Here is a 20851-nt window from a genome sequence, read left to right as displayed (position 1 = left end):
TGATGATGTAGACCTGCTTCATGCCCATGGTAGCTTGCCAAAAGTCATTTCATTGCAGAGGTCTCTACGGACATGATAAAAGAAGCAGGATTATAGATTATAGATTATGTTATCTATATGTTATAGATTGTTTACTAAGGCAACAGCAGGTGACATAGGGGGAATTGTCAGAACTTTTTATCCAAGACAGGAAATGTCAAAAATCACAGCCTTTAAACTTCTGAACAGGATGAGCAGCTACTGCTGATGTAATGAAAAGCAATTGTCAGTTTAGAGGAGAAGTGCCTAAATAGTCACAGCTGTCAGGCATCAAATAATAAATGTTATTCTTGCTGGTAAAAATTCCATTTTCTTCAGAAAGAACAACAGACCAGTTTGTATTTTGATTACAGTATGGAAGTACAATATATGGCAACAGTGTTACTTGAGTTTTACACATTACAACAGGATTTTCTACATGCATAAAATTCAGTATGTATGTGCACTACAAATAAGGGCAGAAGTTATGCATGTCACCTGATGGCACTGGGTGTTACTCTTGCTTCAGTCAAAACAGGTTTTCTGCCATTTTCCACCAGCATTCCCAGGAGAAGGGGGGGAAATCTTCTCCCTATTAACATCAGAATAAAACTCTTGCATTTAGGTGAGCTAAGACTAAACATGAGTGAAATTTATTCCCCATTGTTTTACATTATTTGTTTCTACCAGGGCAACAAAGACAGACAACCCAACATACACACACACCCTCCCCCGGCCAAAGAAAAAGAAAAGCTATTTTTTGTCAAAAATCTATTCACTGAGGGAACAGAAAGTCCTCATTCTAGACAAGTTCTGCTTTACAGCATTTTTTCAAAAGAAGTTTCATGATGTACTTTACTGTCTGTGAGATTGTCAGCTCCTATCAGGCAGTGATTTGACAGTAGTGACCTGTAAGTAGAATCTATTTTTAGCTGATACCACAGCCCCACAGCATGTAATGCAAGCACACATGAGATGTCCTTCCCAGTATGGGTGATGCCATTTAAATTAGGGAATGGGTTTAAAGGAAGCAAGAAAAGATATTAAGTTCATAGGAACCACTAAGATGATTAGGAACTTGTTGGAGAGTGCCATATATTGATCCCAAGACATGTGCTTTGGCATTGGTTGTTCTCTGCAATTTGCTGTTTATTTCTGGTTTTTTGCTCTTCTATCCCTTCTTCTACTAATATCACTGAGTATTCTAAAAAAGCCACAGCTTTCTACTTGGAAAAACAAGGGAAAGTTGGAAAATTTCTGTTTAGGGTATCCTGTTGAACAGAGGCCAGGTCAACTATTCTCATTTGCATCAAACCATTGTAATTTATTACAAGCTGTTTTACTGTTTGTACTCACATATACACTACATTCATCTGGATTGCCAAAAAAAGCCAGAAGCTGTAGCTATGCTAATGCAATTGTCAGCTGAAAAAATCTGCACCGAGGAACTCCTACTAAGGTTGCAGAATGGTCACCTCAGTAACAATCTGGTAACCATTTTTATGTTATTAAATGTCTCACTTCATGTAAAATCAGCACATTTAGAAAAATATGTAGATGTAGTGTAGCATGAAAGATGGATGGCCCAAACCCACTCTTGCTATTTCGTGTCACCTTGTGTCCATGAAAGATTTTTGTGCTAAACTCCAAATTAGTATAAAAAAAACTAAGATACATAGGGAAATCAGGGACATGAAACCTCAGAGGAGGCTTCTTTCTCTCTTTTTTTTTTTTGAAGCATGTTATAAATAACAAGTATCTGCATCAGAAAAAAACCCAAACACATTTAATGCACAAGTGTAAATGCTAACAGTGTGTGTCCTCCCACATCTGTTTCCACTTTTGTTCTTGGTACAGTCTTTTGCTGATATGTTGTGTAAGACAGTTTTCACTGGGTTTATTTTCTGAGTCCCTATTTGCTCCCTTTATTTCTAGGCTTGTGCATGGCTTTTTTCAGAGTAATACACTGTCTGGCTGCTCACGGGCTTAATTTGTCATCTTCCTGTTTTCTGTCCTTTGTTATCTACAGGTCAGTTTGCAAAGTTGAGTGCAATATTCTTCTCTCTCCTCTCAAGTAAGTATTATTATAATTTAGAAGAAAGTTTAGAATTAATCCTCATAATATACATTTCAGTTTTAATGCATCTTGTGGCACCTGAATATATGTGACAATGCTGTTTCTTTCTCCTTTTAACTCGTGTTGGGATGCCTTGTAATCTCTCAGAATCAGTTCTAATTTATGGATCTGTAGTCCTAGTCCTAAGGATTTCTGCTAAACCATCACATCACCTTTTTTATGTTTTTCCTTTGTTGACCATCAGAGTGAGAACGTGGGCTTTTCTTCCCTGGGGGTGATGACAAATGCATTAGCCAGTCCAGAGAAACCTTATCCAGAAGACAAGGAATCAGAATACATTTCAGAAGACCTGATTTTAATTCCTTTCAATGCTTTAGTCTCCCTAGGATAATTGAAATAATTAATTTCTGATGAGATCAGAACATCTACTCTAGCGTGTGAAACAAAACTTACGCAAACATTAAAGAAAGCAATCCACCAGCTGCTTAACCACAGAGGTGTTCTCAGATGTGTTGTGAAAGTTTAATATGGCCCAATCCAAGTGGAAGGTGCTCAGCTACTGGATAGAAGCTGGCAGTTCAGAAGTATGGCAAGATCTATAAATTCCCTGCTGTCCCATATTCAAGTCATGTTCCTCACACATGCCAACCTCACAGTTGCAGCACTGAGATTATTGCCAAGTTCAGAAATTTTGTTTCTCCTCAGGAAGACACATCTATTTTTATGAAGTAGCCTGTTACTCTGAACCTTTGCCCAGCAAATGGGAGATCACACATTTCTTCTTGCCTCTTCTGAAGCCTGGACTTGGCATTTCTGATTTTCTAGGAGAGTGCAGTGCCCTGCTGTGAGATGGCAGTGAGATAGTGCTGTCCATCCTGCTGAGACACTGAACTGTGGGCTAACGGGGTTGGAAAGGGAGGAGAAGTCAGAATAGGGATCTGATTCTGGTCTGCACACTGAGACTCTTCCTCAAAGCCAGAGCTAAAAGCAAGCAGAGGTCAACAATCAACACTAGGCACTGGGGCTTGGGAGCAGGGTCATGTTCAGATGAACAAAACCAGTGAACTAGCCTGTGCCAACTCTTACAGGAGCTCATACTGTTAGATTTTGTGTCTTGTGTTTTAAGGTCTTCCTTATTTATATGGCAGTTTTGAGGGTAAAACTTGACCCTCATTCAAGGTTTTTTTTTTCTTCTGATGACAGTAAAATTTGACTGTTAAAATGTGTACCTTGTGAAAGCAGCTGCTAGTGGGTATTTCCAAAGCATCTGTCTCAGTGTCTCTTGCAGCTGAAGAGATATCTGGATGTGAAAAACAAGTAAACTGCAATATCCAGACTACTATAAACACCAAATAACTGCTCATAAAAATTCTCCTAACATTGCTTCTCAGGTTACATTAATTTTCTCAGTAATCTTGTTAAAAACATGAGCCATGTAGAGTTTCCTAAACATTGACAGCCAGAAAAAAAGAGTTTTCTTACTCTGTTTTGGTGCAGTTGTCAGTTTTAGATCAGGTCATCATGAAAAGGAAAATAGATCTTGCAACAACAACATGTGTGTATAGCTATATAAATAGTGGAAATTTTATGTATAACTGAATATAATTACAATTTGCAATAATAAGTAAAAAAAAACCCTTTTAAATTAGAATTACATAACTCTGGCAATTCTATTTAAGGTTTCCTTTTTAGTTGGGAAGCAGTGATGTGGGGAACATACTGCCCTAAAAGCATGGTTTTCTTGAAAATACTTATCCTGTATCCTGTCTCAAATTAGCAGATATCTGAGATACTCTCTTGTCTCCTGGATGATTTTTGAAACCTTGTCAAAAAGAAAGATTTTCAAAGGGAAATTCTTTTCAGCTCCCAGGGGAGCCCTTAGGCCAGTACCAAAGACTGTAACATTGCCAGGAGCTATAAAAGCCTACCCTTACAGAAACTGGCTTCCAAAACTGGTGGAGTTGACACTTCATCTATATCCACAAGAATAAAATGTATTGTGGTACATTATGGTAAATACATCTTCACATGGTGAGTGAATCTTCTCAAGACTCACTCCATTGTGAATGTGGAAGTCTGTCATATCTTGTGTATTTTATTTAGTACTTACATTTCACAGCACTGGAAAAACGACTTCAAAATGGTTTATACCAGTCATGGTGCATAAAGTGCTTTTGCAGTTTTCATTGGGTTCTTGCTTGAAGCTTAGAAGCTGCAGGAAGAGTTTTATTTCTAAGCCCTTATTCAGTCAATAATAATACAAATACTATCCATATGGCCCTAGATGGCCATAGGAAGTAGAAAGCCAACAGACTTTCTTACCTCACACCAGTATTACACTTGTACTCATTAAAACAAAAAAAACCAAGCAAAACAAAGATGGTGGGAGTGAGATCAGTTTATTGTAGCTCCTTATGAGTGATGTTGCTGCTGATGGCCAGCCACAGAGTTTTGTTCATATCCTTATTCATCTGAAGTTGATGTTATTTGATTGATGATTTTTGCAATCTATTTGCATTTGCATCTTTAAAAGTGCTTTGTACAATTTTCCAGAATTGATTTTAAATAAAATCCAGTATAACAAATTCCCAAGACAGCAAGTGATTCCAGTAATACATAAAACATAATTTAATCATGTTTTCAATTTACCTCTTATGTTAAATATACTTGTTTTATTTTTAGTAAAGTAATAGAATGAATTTGAGCTTGTTTTGAGCAGGTACTAGGCAGATCTTGACGTTAGGTGAAGCTGCAACTTCGATGTTGTTTGACCTTTATCCCCTTGACAGCATTTGGCTTTTTACCAAGGGTGGCCAGTGGGAGCAGAAAGCCTGCATTTCTGGTTGAAAACTGGTTGAGAAGTTGTCATTTTCAATTATAGCTGCTGTTGACTCATGCAGTGGATGTGTCCTCACGAGACCTACAATTTCCTAGATTTTCTAAAGCTATGCTTTTTCAGTGCTGGCACACATTTGAATTGGCCCTGCCTGTTTTATTTATATGCATTATTATAACAGGAGAGAGGGTGTGAAAAGCTAATAGAAATCAGACCTAAAGCATCCACGGAGACAGAGTATGGAGAGTAGGCTTTATTTCAGGTTTTGTTCTCAGATTTGAACTGTGATTTTCCCTATCTTGACAAAACCTTGTAATAATTTCAGTTAAAGATCTAGTCCCTTTCCCACTCCAAACCCTCTCACTCTCTCAAAACCTTGTAACATGAACTGTTGTGGGGTCTGAGGCTTTGGGTGTCTGTGGGTTACATTTTCCATTGCACAAGTGGCTGAATGGTTTGTATTGAAACAAGTGGAATTTTTTTAAAACACCCAAAATCCAAATGCTTGCAAACCTTTGATATGATTGTGTTCTTAAAAAATACTATGTATTCAGCTAGACTGTTTTTCCAGGACAGAATTCATTTTGAGTAACACTTCCATATTTTTTCATCTCTTGCCTTTTTTTTGGAACCTCTGTTTTTATGTTTACCAGCAGAGATTAGGAAAATCATCAGATGTCAGATGATAAAACTCATGGGTCAAGGGAGATGGTGTGGTCAATCTAGTCCAGTCTTTTTCGTTTTTTCTTGAATAAATATATAAAAAGCCAGCGTTATTTGGACCATTCCACTTGAAAATAACAGGAGGATAACAGCACAGTAATTTTCAAAACTGTCTGCTACATTATGTCAGCTGTGTTTTGGTTTTCTTTTTTTTTTTTAATCTATTTTTCTCCCTAGGTCCTCCTCTTCTTAGCATGTAGGTGTAAAAAATACTGTAAAAAACTGTGACCAAGTTAACAGGGAAGATGGAGCTTAAATTTGTTAACTCAATTCTAAAATGACACAAGTGATAGGGATGTTTTTTGAAGAAGCACTGAATGGCAAATAACAAAAAAGAACCTGCGGATTAAGAACAGAAGAAGTCTGGAAACAGTTGTATATCATGACAAATCATACAAGTCTTAGCTTGGAATTAATTTTGGCACTTCTAAATTGTTGCAGTGAATTTAAAGCTCTGAGGTTCATTAGTATATTTCTTGTAGGAAACTATCTCTGTCTCAGTGCTGGCTGTGGAACAGAGAGAAGCCTGTGGAGAGTTCAGAATAACTCTTCCCGCAGTCCACCAAAGAGAAGTAATTTATCCAGAAAATACGAAGCAAACCCAAATACTTAACATTACTGTCAATGCATCTTAATGAATCTCAGGTTTCACAAGCCACTCTTATTTTACTCTTGTGGTTTATAATGGTACCATCACAAAATATGAGATGTTCCTATATTTTTGTATATTAGGAAAAATTTTGTCACCAGAAGGGTTGCCAAGCATTGGAACAGGCTGCCAAAGGGAGTGGTTGAGTCACCATCCTTGGAGATATTTGAAAGGCATGTGGATGTGGCACTTGGGGGCATGGTTTAGTGGTGAGACTTGGCATGCTGGGTTAATGGCTGGACTGAACGATCTTTTCCAGCTAAAATGATTCTATTATTTACATAACCCTGAAGCTGATTCAGTAAAAGTCAGTCTCAGGCAGCTGAGAACTGACCTCTCCCATGCCTTTGATTTGCATTTTTTTGTCTGAATTGTGAAGAGCAAAGTGTCCCTTTGCTAAGATTACCAAATTAGTTTGCAGACTTAGGAGGTACAGGTGCATGTCTGATTTTTAAAAGACACCATTTAAGATGTACCTCAGAAATTTTTGTGAAGCTCTCACCAGACTTGCAGTGCAGGTTTTCTTTGCATTTATCAACCAAACGTTAATGGTTGTCTTTTGTAACCATCTGACACAAGGCAGCACTAAATTAAGATCATCATACCATTTAGCATGCTTAGGTATTAAGGAGTGAGGTGGAAGTGTTTGTGCTTGAATAATTAATACAATCAAATGGTCTCAGGAAGGAGAAGCAGCAAACTAAACTACCTGACCTTTCTTCATTCATCAGATTTAATTTAACTATTTTTGCTGGAGTAATTTGCATCTCATCTCCCATCTCTTAGACCAGCTTTGTGCTTGAAATGAGTAGAAAAGAATTCATGTGTGGGGAGTGGTATATTGTGCTATGATTATCATATCTTATGCAATGCAGACTGGTTTTCTCTCTGAGGTAGTTCAAAAGAAAAAGGGATGAGTTCTTTAACTTAGGAAAGGTCAAATGTGTAAACAGTGCCTTTACAATAAATGTGCCAAAAGCAGAAGTTTGGATTATTACCTGACTACGTCATGACACAGTTCTGAGAGGGAGTGGCAGTAACCTATCAAACATTTTCCATTACCAGCTAAAACTCTGATGCCTCTTCTGTAGGAATTTAACATACTCACTGACACTTCAGGATACAGAGGAGCACCAGCAGAAACTGGTGCACCAGTGGACTAGGCTGTCTATGAGCTGTAGCACCCAGCACCATCCTTTCAAGTAACTGCAGGCTTTCTTAGACACAATAAAATATACAAGACATTTACATGTGAGGGGAGGCTCATGATGGTGAGTGAGTGTAAATCAAGTGGCTGATTTATTGGCGAGGCCAATAAACCATGGTTTCACTTTCAAGAGTCTATTTATAGAGTGACCTGGAAGGGGAGAGTGGAAGGGAAAATGGGAGCACTGCAAATCCCAAATCCAAAAATGTGTCAGTGCAGACTGAGTTACCCCAAGGTCCCACAGCAGAGCAGGCAACAGTCTTCTTGCCCACGGCAAGGGAAGTTTTCAACTTCCCACATGCCCTGTAAATTTCTATTTACAGCTCAGATACCTATGGCTCACCTAGGTAGAACGGCTTTTTTCCTTTTTTAACTCTTTGAGGGATAACCACAGGAACTGGCCAGCTCCCTTTTTCTCTCAATAAAACAGCAGTCAGAGTTTACTTGCTCTGCCTGCATGGGTGCAGAATGTTAAACCAGCGCTCTTTAAAAACCTTCCATAAACGTTTCTCAACAGGGAAGCTGCAGTCAGACAGACAATGAGAGCTACGTAAGAACTGATGATGAGGAGAGCTGCTTTCGGACAGACGATGAAGAAAACTCAGCTGCAAACTTCACAGAAGAGTGGAACCAAGAGGTGCAGCGTCTCTTGACAAAAAAATCACATAACTAAGTTCTGAGGACTGTAGCACAGTACTTTTGTTCTAAGAGTTGTAGTTTGTAGATGTGTGTTTTTTGACAACAAGACTTTTGTTTAAGGCTAACTTATATTAGCTACATCTTCTGTAACATGGCTCATTACTGGCGAAGCAAACAGACTGATGCGCGTGCTGCTGTCACACACGGCGGCACTGGTAATAACTCACGTAAACCCTTTGCACATGATATTGAACCTGTTCAGTTTACAATGACAATACTGTTTATAGTTAGAAATTTGATTTCTGAATACTTTGAGATTTTAGTAGATCGGTTTACTATACACTGTACATTTTTCTTTTCCACGGGAGAAATAAAAAGTGACAATTATGCATTTAACACTAAATGATTATACTCCTGAGTGTATATATCTAGTAGCCCAAAAAACAAAGTACCAGATTATATTTGCAATTTGTTTGCAAGTCTTTAAATTAAGGCTTATACAAAATGTACTAAAATAATAATAATATAATTAATACTAATAATAAACTTCTCTAAGTTAGGGCTAATGTGTAACTTAGGAATGTTTCTTTCAAAATAATCTAACAAATCAGCCATAGAAGTTAGTGTAAATATTTTTTTTCCAAATAGATATCATATACAAAAGGTGACATTCAAATGATATAGAATCTAGTTTTTAAATCAGCACAGATCTTCTTAAAACTGTGAACTATGTTTTGAAATACTCGTTGCTAAAGCTGTTTATAAACCACAGGTGCCATAAGATCCCTGAACTGACTGATGTTACGTATAATCCTCCATGGTATTGTTTCATTGATGTTTTAGCTTTAGTAAGCATGTGTTCAACAAACCAGCTCTTTCCATCTCTCTGCCCCTCCTCTTCCTCCCCGCCCCCTTCCATTATGTTATTTTCGAGGCCTTCAGCTTTAAATGTACAGGCTTAAAGTGCGCTTGCAACTGTTTTCTTTTGATTTCCGAATGTGTACTGCCTTAGCCAGCCACCAGATGTTCTGCATGCCCTCTTGGAAATGTGTGGTGAGACTCTTTCAGAGCTGGATGGAGAAGTAGCGATTGGTGAAAAGCACAAGAAGAGCAGTGGATTTTTTTGAAAGGACAGGCATACAGTTACAGAATTGGAGTTTCGTCCGGTTTAGTATTTTCCAGTATCAAGGCATTTCAGGGGAAAAGGGGACTGACCTGGCATTAGGCAGTGAGGCTGCTGGCTAAAAAGCGTTTGCTCTGCTGTGACTACAAACCTACAGATACTCCTGAGCAGGCGTTGACACAAACTAGCATCTACGTGCTCCCCAGAGCGCCCTGCTCCGAAACAAAGGTGACACCTCTGTGGCACGTGGCCCTGCCGTGCAGAGGAGCCAGAGCCAGGCCAGGGACAGCTGGAGCAGCAGCAGGCAGGGACACCAGGAGGTGTTCTGTGCTGGCCCCCCAAGCTGCACAGTGGCAGCTCGGGGCTGCCTCCATGCCGAGGTAGCTTCACTGCCCTCACACAATATTTGGCTTCCAGTACCTGGCTGACCTGAAGTGACACTGTCCAACAGCCCTGCAAACAGTGGTGTTTCATACAGATATTTCACACCAGCACCGTTTGCCTACAGCAAGTGATGAGATACCCATCTAAAGCAGGTTAACGTGGCTTGTCTGTCCTTGCTTTCATGGTGACGTGGATGTGTGCTGCCGTATTTACGTGAGATTGCTATGTAGCTCGACCCAGTAAGTCCACTTGTTTGCATGCGTTCTCCAGGCTCGTGGCTGTTTCCCTGGGCACTATGTGGTGTTAGGGAATGAGTATCTGTATGAAAGAGCTGCTGCCATTTTTCACTTCCATATCATTTTATTGTGTGTGCAGATCTCTTGTCTGTATATCCTTGAGTATCTGGGCTTGCTCTCAGACATCCAAATGCATACTAAGGGATCCAGATATCTTCATGTGAGTTTTTCATTTTTGCAATCACTGGTCTTTGCTCCTGGGGTATGTGCCATCCTAGCAAGGCAGGCACCATATCCTCCACTGTCCCCTCCTCCAACCTCCTCTCAGGAATGAGTTAGCCTCCACTAGTGCCTAGCACTCCATGTTTTAAGCTACTCCAGTGAACCTGTAGACATTGCTGTCAGCTCAGGATTCCAGGCAAGCATTTCCTGAAAAGAGAGAAAACAAGCTAGAACGCAGCTACGTGCAATGGCTGATTAATTCAACCCATGTCATGTTTAACTGTACCCAAAGTAATAGACCCCTCTCATCACTTTAGTGTCTGTGTGCTCATTATCACCATGCTTAAAATAGATGCACTAGACTAAATCTATTGCAAGAGCTTCCGAACTAGGAGTAAGAACTGAAGTTGACTAATCAAGCCCCTTTCTCTTAGGCTGGTGTCAACAAGATGATCCCTTAGAGTTGGAGTTCTGGGTCCCTTATGCCCTGGAGCTCTGAGATGAAGCACCTCTTGCTTAGCTCTGCAAATGTCTATTTTAAGCACTTTTCCAACTGTTAAGCTGGCTGCATTTTCACCCAGCTGGTCTTTGTCTGTTTGTTGAATATTATTTTGGTTGTGGCTTGTGGTCATTAAAACAAACACAGTTACAGAAGAGGTCCCTGGTACGGCCCTTTTCTTAACTACCAATGGCCCACCACAGCCATCAAAACTCCGGGTGGTTTTACTGTCACTGGAGGAAAACCAGTGGTTTGGAATCAGGAGACAGGGATGTGAAGATGTATAGGGTCCTTGAATGTCCAAAGCGAAGGTGGAGAATGGGTTGTCTGTAAGTAGTAATGTTAACTAAACTGCATAAAAAGGTGTGTGGCCTTTGTTGTGATATAATATGTATTTTCTTATATGCATGAGCCAAATCGTTGCATCATAATTTATCATAAGTGTGTCCGCCTTTACTTTCAGTCATCATCTTCTCCCATCCTTATTGGTTCTTGGCAATTACTGTAGATAGACCTTGTAAATATTGCAACCTCAGGTTGCTGTAATCACATTGGTTCAATTCAGCAGACGGAGCTGTGAACAACAAGCACTCCACAGTGTCCTGAAGAATAAAGGGCATTTTTACCTTTGAACCAAAAAAAAAAGAAAAAAAAATTACAGAGAGTTACATCTTGAGGCTACTAACTGCAACGCATTTTTAAAACTACTGTACTTGACACCACTTGAGACAGATACAGAGACACTAAAGATGTCACAATATTCATTGGTATTGTAACAGAACTGCTATTGTATGGGGTTTTTGTATTGCTGTTAAGTATTGTTTTGTGTGTGTGTGTTGGAACCTACTGGGGACATGTTATATTTTGAAGTGATTAAACTATTTAATTGTGTGTCTATATTTTGGAATGGAATTATTTCTTCATTAAAAAGATTTTTAAAAGGAATTTATGGAGCATGATGTTTGTGGCTTATTTTGGTTTTGGATGTCCTGTTCCATGGAGGTCAAACAGTTTCTTTTCAGTAGGGAAGGAAAGTGTGTCCCTGTGGTACAGCAAGTAGTCTTTGTCTCCTCCACCACTTCATGAGACAACTTCTTCCACCACCTTCCACAGCGCTTTGAACTTGTTCAAGCAGCACCTGCTTTCAGTGGCCCAAGCAGTTTCTTCTTTCTTCCTTTCTTAATTCTCTGTATCTTTAGCAATTTCACAACCTGAAAATTAAGTTCCCCATCTGTAAAACACCTGCCCCTGCATCCACTTAACAGCAATGAAAATGACCATAGGCAGAGGACATCAGGGCCTGACAAGGTGCCTGGTACAAATTTAGAAGGTGGCAATGGTCTCAGGAACCTAAACTGTCTGCAATGGTGTAATTTTTTCTTAACCATTGTGTTTCTCTGGCCTTAGAAGGAAGAGAACATTGGAATGGGTGCATTTGAATGGCTTTACCATACACAGTCACATGTTCTTCTGTTGCAGATGAACATGAAGTCTGTTTTTCCAATTACACTTTTAAGATGTCTCTCCTTACAGTTCTTGGTAATTGCAATGGGTTGCTAACCTAAAAGAGCGTGCAGTTGCAAAGTAAGAGCTTGCAGTTAAAGCAGCAATTTTTGTTTTGTTGCAATGCTTGGGGCTACTTCATCAGGACGTGGCAACATCTGGAGTGCCCAGTGGTGCAGCTGGGTGTGGTGCAGCCCTTCCCAGCAGATGTGCTGCAGCTGCTGTCCCAGAGTGTGTCCCTGCCATCCAAAATATCCCCGGCTGTGCACACAGCATTGTTAGCTGTGTTACACCAGGGAGGGGTCTGTTAGATGGAAAGCAGTAGCAGCACACCGAAAATACTCTCTATCTACTTAACAGATACCCCAGTGTGTTGGGAAGCAGATAAAGCCCAGTCTGCTGCCTCCTTCAGCTCTGACTGCTGTGGAAACCTATAAATCACCAGGGTTTATTTGCCCTAATTCCCCTGTCTGCATGTCGACGTTCTTCAATAAAGTTGCTCATTTTACACTGTGAATTGTTTGCCAGATCTGCTGAACTTTGCCTCCACAATCCCAGTCCAAATTCATATCCACAAGATTGTAATGTATGATGACATATCATCGGCTCATGAGGATAACTCTGTTTTATCCATGCATAATCCCAAATTGCTGTGTTGTTTCCTAACCCACAATCAAGTCTATGGCCCCTGGGGAGCAAAGGAGCCAGTGAAAACTAATTTATAGGCAAGGGCTGTTTTTCTCTTTGCGTCTTGGTTACTTATCACCGTGGAGGCCCAACCAGGAACACAGACTGGGGACACAGATCTGGGTGCAACAAGAGCAGCAGGGCAGAAGACCCTGCCCTTAGTTTATTTTTCCATTATATATCTCTGTCAAGGTGACCATGGATTGGAGAAGGGTATCGCCACCTCTCCTGTCACATTGGTCCAGGAGGCTGTCATTCAACCTCCCCTTGTCTTGGAGAAAGTATTCATAACATTGCCAATATTTACAAAACATGGTCCTGTGTTTACAATTCACCAGCGTGAGAAACTGCACGTTTCTCCTTTAATATGAACGCTCAGCAAACCAGGAAAATTCATGGCAACATCTCACCCTTTTAAGTACATTAAAAAGAAAACAAAAAAGAGAAAAATGAACAATTCTATGACAGGAAAAAAGAAAGAAAAAAAAAACCTGTATAAAGTTCACCGACCTTCATTTAGGTGACGGTGTGAGGGCTACATGTTGGTCTGATTCTGCCTTTGCTACCCAGGGTTTCACCCTGAACCCCTTGCAATAACCTGCTCAAAATATCTCGAGCATAGTTTAACATAATTCAACCAACACCCTCATATATTTAAATTTTTATAAGATACAAGGGAATATACGGTGCAAAAGGCAGGAGCATTCCAAGAAAAATCTAACCACTCAATTGAAAATTCCGAACCCCAAAAGTTCTGTCCCAAAACCACAACCCCCAAACAACGTGCACTTTCCCCACAGAGGTCACAATGGCTACCATACATAAAACTGAGCCATAGCAAACAATTCCTCTGAGTCCATGATTAACAGTCCGCTGGCTCTCAGCATCACACTGCTTCAGTCAGTCCTTGTCCAGCAGCTCCACAGGATCCAAAGTCTCTATGGAGGCCATATAGGAAAAGAGAGGATGCCAGTCCGTGTCCATGTTAATCGGATCTCGAAGAGGCTTCTGTGATGGGTGGCACTAGGGTGGCACAGGGTGCACAAGGTTTCAGGATCAAACAGGATCAGTCCAATGCACCTGAGGCAGCTCAGCAGACTTTCAGCGGCCACCTCCATGGCAAAGATCCCAGAACCTGAGGATAGAGAACTTAGAAAACACAAATTGAGCAATTGACTTTTTCTCAAAGAATGCATGCAACATAGGATGTGGACGTAGAAACCCACTGCAAGGTCCAAGGAAAACTGACCATAGCTATGTGGCGACATCAACACTTCCTACACTTGAGATGATGGCTGTACACCAGCCAGAGAATTTTGCTCTTGTTCTAGAGCTTGGGAAACTGTTTCGTCCCCCTGACGTCTTCGTCTTTTTCTTCGCCTCCGAGTTTTCGGGCTTGGCGTGGGCTCGGCATGACCCACTGCTTTGCATGTTTCTGCAGTATGGTCTGAACCCCCACATTGTGCGCAGAGAAACAAGGGAGTCACTTTCTGTGCCTCCTTTTCCTGTTCTCCACTAGGCTGAATATCTGCCTGTGTCTCATGTCCATCATTCTGCCTCTGTTCTGCCGGCTGTGAAGCAGCCGTTGGGGTCATCACCATAGAATCACAGGTGTTTAGAACTGCACAGGTCTGGACCATCTCCAGGACATTAGAAGTCTCTGGAATGGTTTCCAGGAGCCTCTGGCAAGCAGAATTAGCATGGCTTCTTGCTAATTGCTCCAAAATTATCATTGTCAAAGTTATATCCTTGACTCTCGTCTTTAAAAAATGCATCAGACGCGATATAAATTCATTAAAAGCTTCCTCTGGCTTCTGTGCTATGTCTAAGAAGTCTTCCTTTGGGGAGAAGGATAACTTGGTTTTTATCAATGCAGATATCCCTATGTATCTGCACGAATCTAAAACCATGAAAGAAAGGCCAGCTTGCACATCAGGGCAAGCATATTGACTCCTCCCCATAAGTAGGTCAGCTCCGACCCCAAACAAGGGATCATCTCGAGGCAGGTGGCTATTTTTGACAGCCATTTGTCCAGCTAGGAATTTCCAATTTCTTTCAAAGGTAAAAACCTGTTGAGGTTCAAGCATCATTGTTGCAAGACCTCTTATTACATAAGGAAAGATCAGATTCTCAAATTCTGCACTGATCCATTGAATTGCCTCAGTGAAGCTTGTATTATTTTTTGCCACGTCCCTTAATAAGGGAAACGGGACTGCCCATGATGGGTCATCATGGCTATGATGCTGTGGACCCACGTCCACAGCTCCCTGAACTGGCTCGGGCAAAGCTGCATCTTCAGGCAGCAGCTCTCTTAGGTCAGCAGCCTGGTTCACCTGCGGACTAAAAGCCTCATCCGATTTCACGACAGGGAAAGCGTGCACATCAGACAACGCTTTTGCCCCGTTATCATCTCCCACAGCCGACCCGGCCCCGTAGGGGGGGTGGGCGGGGGACAGTGACTCGCTCAGACTCCTCTCTGAGCGGGGGGGCGATTGTCGCGCTGGGCAGGGAGGCGTGGCCGATCGGCCACAGCCTTCAGCTCCTGTTCCATCAGCCGATGGGTCGGTGGCCAGGTCGGCGGCAGCAGCGGCAGCCGAGAGCCCCTCCCGCTCGGTGCGGGGGGGCATTCCCCGAGCGGCAGGGAGGGGACGCGCGGCGGTGCCGCGCGGCGGCGCGGGGGGGTCGCACGGCACGGAGGGCCCTGCAGCGGCGGGCAGCGTTGCGCCCAGCCCTCCCCCCGCGGCGCCGGACCGGCACCGGACGCGTGGGGCGGGGCGCGGCGCGGCGGGCGGCGGCGGCGGCTCCGCTGCGGGCACCGCACAGACCGCCGGCGGCGGCGACCCCGCGCACAGCATTTGGCGCGGCGGCGGGACGGGGCAGGGAGGGGCCGTCCCCGCCGGGCTCGCCTGCCGAATCCTGCGCGGAGCAGGTCGCGGCGGGGCGGGGCGGGCCGGGGAGGCGGTGGCAGGGGGCGGCGCCGGCAGCGCCGGGGGCGGTGCGCACGGCGGCCCCCCCGGCTCCCCGCAGGGGGCCCGAGGCGGGGCGGCTCCGCGCGGCAGCTGCAGGGCGGACCCCGCAGCGGTGGCGGGCAGCGGGGGGGTCGCCGTGGCACGGCGGCCCGGGGCGGCGCGGGCGATCCCCCGCGCTCGGCGTGGGACCCGAGGCCGAGCGCTCCGCCCCCTCGGCACCCCAGCTCCCCGCCTGGCCAACCGCGCGGGGAGCGGACCGAAAAAAGCTTCCCCGCCCTTCCAAAAACCCCGCTGGGCGCGCCCAACCCCCGACATGGGGGTGGGGGTCTCCTGCATCGGCTCCAACCCTGTATCAGAGCAATCCTCGTCAGAAGCGACGGAGCTCGCAGGGGAGCTTCTGCTCTGTGTCGAAAACCCAGAATCAACTTCAAAGTCCTCTCCAGCCTCTTTTAGAAGTGGGAAGACTGTTCCCCAGATCCCTAGGAGAGCGCTAGCTCTCATATTTCCGTTCAGAACGGATAAAAAAAGTTTTTCCCCCAGGGTTTTCCATGGGTCGATTGAGAGTGCTTTTTCAGCACTATAAAAAATTCCAAGTTTCTTTCCCCAGCTAAGCAGTTCTCTCACGTGTTTCCTGGTCAAGTCAGCGTCACAGGACAACAAAAAGGAGTGGAGCAGTTCCATCATCAATCGTTCCTCTGAGAACATCGTGGGTTTCTTCTTTTTGCAGCTGTAGAAGGCAGATTTTTTTTCTTTCTTCTTTTTTCTTTCCTCACTAGCTTGCAACTTGACCACGTGGGCGCCAGTTATCACCGTGGAGGCCCAACCAGGAACACAGACTGGGGACACAGATCTGGGTGCAACAAGAGCAGCAGGGCAGAAGACCCTGCCCTTAGTTTATTTTTCCATTATATATCTCTGTCAAGGTGACCATGGATTGGAGAAGGGTATCGCCACCTCTCCTGTCACATTGGTCCAGGAGGCTGTCATTCAACCTCCCCTTGTCTTGGAGAAAGTATTCATAACATTGCCAATATTTACAAAACATGGTCCTGTGTTTACAATTCACCAGCGTGAGAAACTGCACGTTTCTCCTTTAATATGAACGCTCAGCAAACCAGGAAAATTCATGGCAACAGTTACTCTAACTGGTTTTTGCAAGGAAAGCAGACTCATACAGGAGGAAATAAATGAGTTTCATTTGCAAAAGGAAATAAAACAGTAAATAAAATAAAATAAAATAAAATAAAATAAAATAAAATAAAATAAAATAAAATAAAATAAAATAAAATAAAATAAAATAAAATATGAAATGTGGTCTTTAGATCTGGGTAGTTGGCTCCTTGGCTGCATCAGCACTGAACTAGGGGACTAAAAGCATCTGAAATTTTCTGAAAGCACCTGAGAGTTTCCTTCAGCAGCATACAATTCTATGGCTGCTCTTCCAAAATTTGCCTAGGCCTGTGTTGCTCAGCAGTTGTATATTCCCCTGCAAGCAGCCCTTATTCCCCTACAAGCAGGTCTGGGAGAAATATTTAAGAGACTATTGCAGAAATATGAAGCTGAGTTTATCAGAGAAATACATTATGTTGGGTAGGAAGAGCAATCTCTATTGTTCCACAAAGAAAAAATGTATTGAAGAATTTTATATGCCTCAGGATCATCTTGTCTAATACCCCAGATAATCCACAGATTAGGGATTCCCATTTGCTTTCTCCTAAATTGCTGCCACCAGTTGAGTTTCCTGTGGATTAGGACAGCTACCCCCAGCTGCCAGCCCTGCACCACCAAGCCTTTGGCTGCAAAAGGCAGAGCAGCAGGATTAGGCTACACTTCTCCCAGGCTTTCCATTCCTCAGGAAACAGGTCTCAAACTGGAATAAGTTATTCTGAGGGCCCAAAACTCTGGAGCTTTCTAAAAAGACTGCTTTTGACCAGCAGCTCCTAGGACAAAGCTGAGGGATGTGCACAGGGGAGAAGGGGAATTGTGCAACCACATCATACAAAGATGGTTAATGCATAAGATAAGATGGTTAATGCAGCTTGGAGATGATAAAGACCAAAGAGGTGATGTGAAAGAGTAGTTGCTTTTGTGTGTCTGGTAGGCAATGAAGGAGGCCATGGTGCGTTTTGTCATTGCTATGTGATGCTGCAGAATTTAGTTTGTAATGCAAGACAATTTACTACTAGCAAGTGAATTTCTTCATGGCTTACGTTTTTTACATGGCACTCAGCAGTGGCCAGATGGCAGATGTGTCAGGCCTGCTGCTTGTTATGCTAATTGTCAGCTGTGAGGGCTGCCCAGTGAACATTTCTGCCCTGCTTGCTGCAGCCCAGCATTGCTGCTAGACCCCAACGTTGCCTGCAGCCAGCAAGCTCATTCAGAGAAGAGGCACCCTCCAAGCTCGTGTTTTGACTGATGTTCTTGTTACTGCTAGGTTCGATTTTGGTCCCTCTTTCCCTGTCCAAAAAAAAAAAAAAAAAAGTCCAACTGGTTTCCAATATGGGGATTTCTCACCTGCATTTCTCCCCTTTTGGTCTTTGCAGCCCCCAGATCCCTTGCAAGCCTTCCCTAACCCCAGGCAGGGGTTCAGAGCATCCACCCCTGCTCCTCCTCCCTCCACCACGTGCACCTCAGTGCAATTTCAGGACAGGCTGGTCCTCACCTGCACCAATGCTTCTCCTGGGGGTTTTGGTGGTGCTATTCAGCAGCTCCTCATGGAGCAGGGGCTCCTGCTCACCTGAGAAAGAAGCTTCTCACTGCTGCCTTCCTGTCCCACTTCCCGTGGGAGATGCTGTGGGGCCCAGACTAAGTTTTTTCCTGGATGGGATCCCTTGTTCACGTCAAAAAGTTCCTTTTGGACATCCAAAATCCTTTCCTGGTTTCACCAAACAACCAAGTGTGTTTGCACTTCCGTGATCCACACAGTTACCTCCCCTCTTGCACCCCTCTCTGGTGTCTAGTCCAATTACACTCCTTTTTTTTTGGTTTTTTGGGGGGGGTTGTGGGGTTTTTTGCTTCTTTTGCTTTATTGTTTATTCAGGCTTCTGGCAGTAGCCTTAAATCCCCCGTTTTGCACTTACACTGCTGCTGTGAGTAGGAATCAGGTGCTTAACAGGTCTCTGCACTTCTTTAACATCTGCCTTCATGTGAAAAAGCAAGAGATCACGTGCTCTGTAAGAAGCACTTCCATCATCATGTTCATTATGTGGGTGCAATTAAACTTAGAAATCCCCTCCGAGAGACCTCAGCTCTGACAAGCGAGCCTATTGTGCTCTCCACAGAGTAGGAAAGTTGTGTTTTAGTCCTTTCACATGGCACTGTGTGCTGTCTGTGCTTGCCATTTGCTACAAATGATAACTGCACCCTGGCTCTCGGCTCATTTGCCTGGAGACCCTCACAGCCCCCAGCCCCCCAGCAGATGGGGGTCTCAAATACTGTTTGTTTCAGCTGAAAGGCTGATGCTGAAGTCAGTGCAGATGGTAATTAGTACTTGAGGGAGTGCTGTTTCCAGGGAATCCTCTCATCACTCGCTCTGAGTCACACGCTTAGTGGAGGACACTTCACCAGAAACACGTTTTCTGCTACTTTTGGATCTAAGCTCCCACAAATTAATTAACTGAGTTCATGTATAAATGCAAGAAGGAGGAATGCAGAACACTTTTGTAAGGTCGCACTCATGAGAAATCTATGCAGACAGACACCTGTTCAGCAATTAAAAACTGGGTTTATAGAGGTTATACAAAGCCTGCACAGCTCTAGTATTGATTGTTTGTCTGGCAAAGTGATAATCAACAGAAAAATTAACTGGGTTTGACTGCAAGTTGGGATTGCCGAGGCTGATGGTGCCCGGGAGCAGGAAAATTAAACTGTTTTATGTTTAGCTGCAGACGCCTCACTTAACCCAACAGGAGCAAACCCAGAGGACTGAAACCAAATGAGAAGCAGATCACTGGCTGAGTAGCTGTTCAGTGGCCAGCCACTGCTTTCCTTGGGAAGCAATTCATTATTCCCCTTACATTTTGCACTGCTGGGAGTGAAACATCTCGTCTGCTCGGTCGACACTGCCGAGGGCAGGTGTTCTCCTGCCACAAGGACACAGCAGGCTCAGTCCTGCCAGGGCTGGGCCATTAGGTACAGCTGAGGTACAGCAGGCAGAAATTTGCCCTAATAGCTCTCTCGAGCTGATAGCAGGACTGCATCTGGTCAGCTCTCTACTAAAATGTGACGAATAATTGTGGAGCGTTTTCCCTGGCAGCTGAAGCCCTTTTCAAGATGGAAATAACTTTAATGTCTTTATCCACCTAGCAGATGACAGAAAAACTGGTGGCCTTGTCCAGAAAGTGTGAGTCAGCCTAATTCTGGGTGAGGTTTCCCACCAAGCTGTCTGCTAATTCAGAAAGCAAGAACCCTTGTGTCAGATTCTTCCCTTTCCTTTGCGATAGACTGTCTGTACTAATATCTATAATAGTTATTGTCTCACTTCTGAATATAGAACTTGGCCAACACATTAAAAAAAATGGGAAAGGCAAGGCTTGAGTTTTGTCAGCTATCTGCATCATGCTCTGTTGCCTAGGTAATCTAACATTCAGGGGCTTGTTTCTAGGAATTATGAGCCAGAGAGATAAACAAGCTCTTTTAAGGATGCAGAAGAGAAGAGGACTCGAATTTGGTTTGCTGTATTTACTCTGTTGTGCTCATTTGGACGTTCATGGTCTGATGATGACCTAGAAACAGAGATACCCTGTGGAAGTGTTTGCCTTGCTCCCCTCCGGGGCAGCTCTGTGTGCCCAGCCCTGTGCAGACCCTGGCACGGACACGCACATGCGCACACGGCCCACGAGATTGCTCTTGTTTTGTGGAGAAAAGAGCGATGTTCCAGACTGCTCAGGGTGACTCAGATGTTGGATGAGGTTGTGCAGTTTGTGTGCATTGGGCTGCTCTCATCTGCACTGTGAACAGCCCCCACCAGGTAAAGGTGCACTGCCTGCATCCTCATGCCAGCACTGCTGGCCATTCCCTGACAAACATGGGACCCATCCATATCCCAAGAGCTGCCTTTTCTTGCCTCAGAAATCACGC

At 43.6% G+C, this 20851-nt stretch overlaps 1 protein-coding gene across 15 annotated transcripts in view; it reads left to right on the top strand.

Moving 5' to 3' along the window:
• Nucleotides 1–11558, top strand: part of DTNA (dystrobrevin alpha) — a 222719-nt gene extending 211161 nt beyond the window's left edge. For 14 of the 15 annotated variants that reach the window (XM_063394714.1, XM_063394688.1, XM_063394720.1 and 11 more), the window contains one exon: nucleotides 8028–11558. In XM_063394714.1, coding sequence (XP_063250784.1) covers nucleotides 8028–8183 — 156 coding nt within the window. In that variant the 3' untranslated portion in view covers nucleotides 8184–11558. Of the gene's footprint in view, nucleotides 1–2047; nucleotides 2093–8027 lie in introns of all 15 variants that reach the window. The other variant, XM_063394729.1, reaches the window with a different exon arrangement.
• Nucleotides 11559–20851: the final 9293 nt, after the last annotated feature.

The sequence above is a fragment of the Prinia subflava genome, chromosome 1 (genome assembly GCF_021018805.1).
Source record: "Prinia subflava isolate CZ2003 ecotype Zambia chromosome 1, Cam_Psub_1.2, whole genome shotgun sequence".
NCBI lineage: Eukaryota > Metazoa > Chordata > Aves > Passeriformes > Cisticolidae > Prinia > Prinia subflava.
Note: the sequence above shows the minus strand (reverse complement) of the source record. Positions and strands in the feature narration are given on the sequence as shown.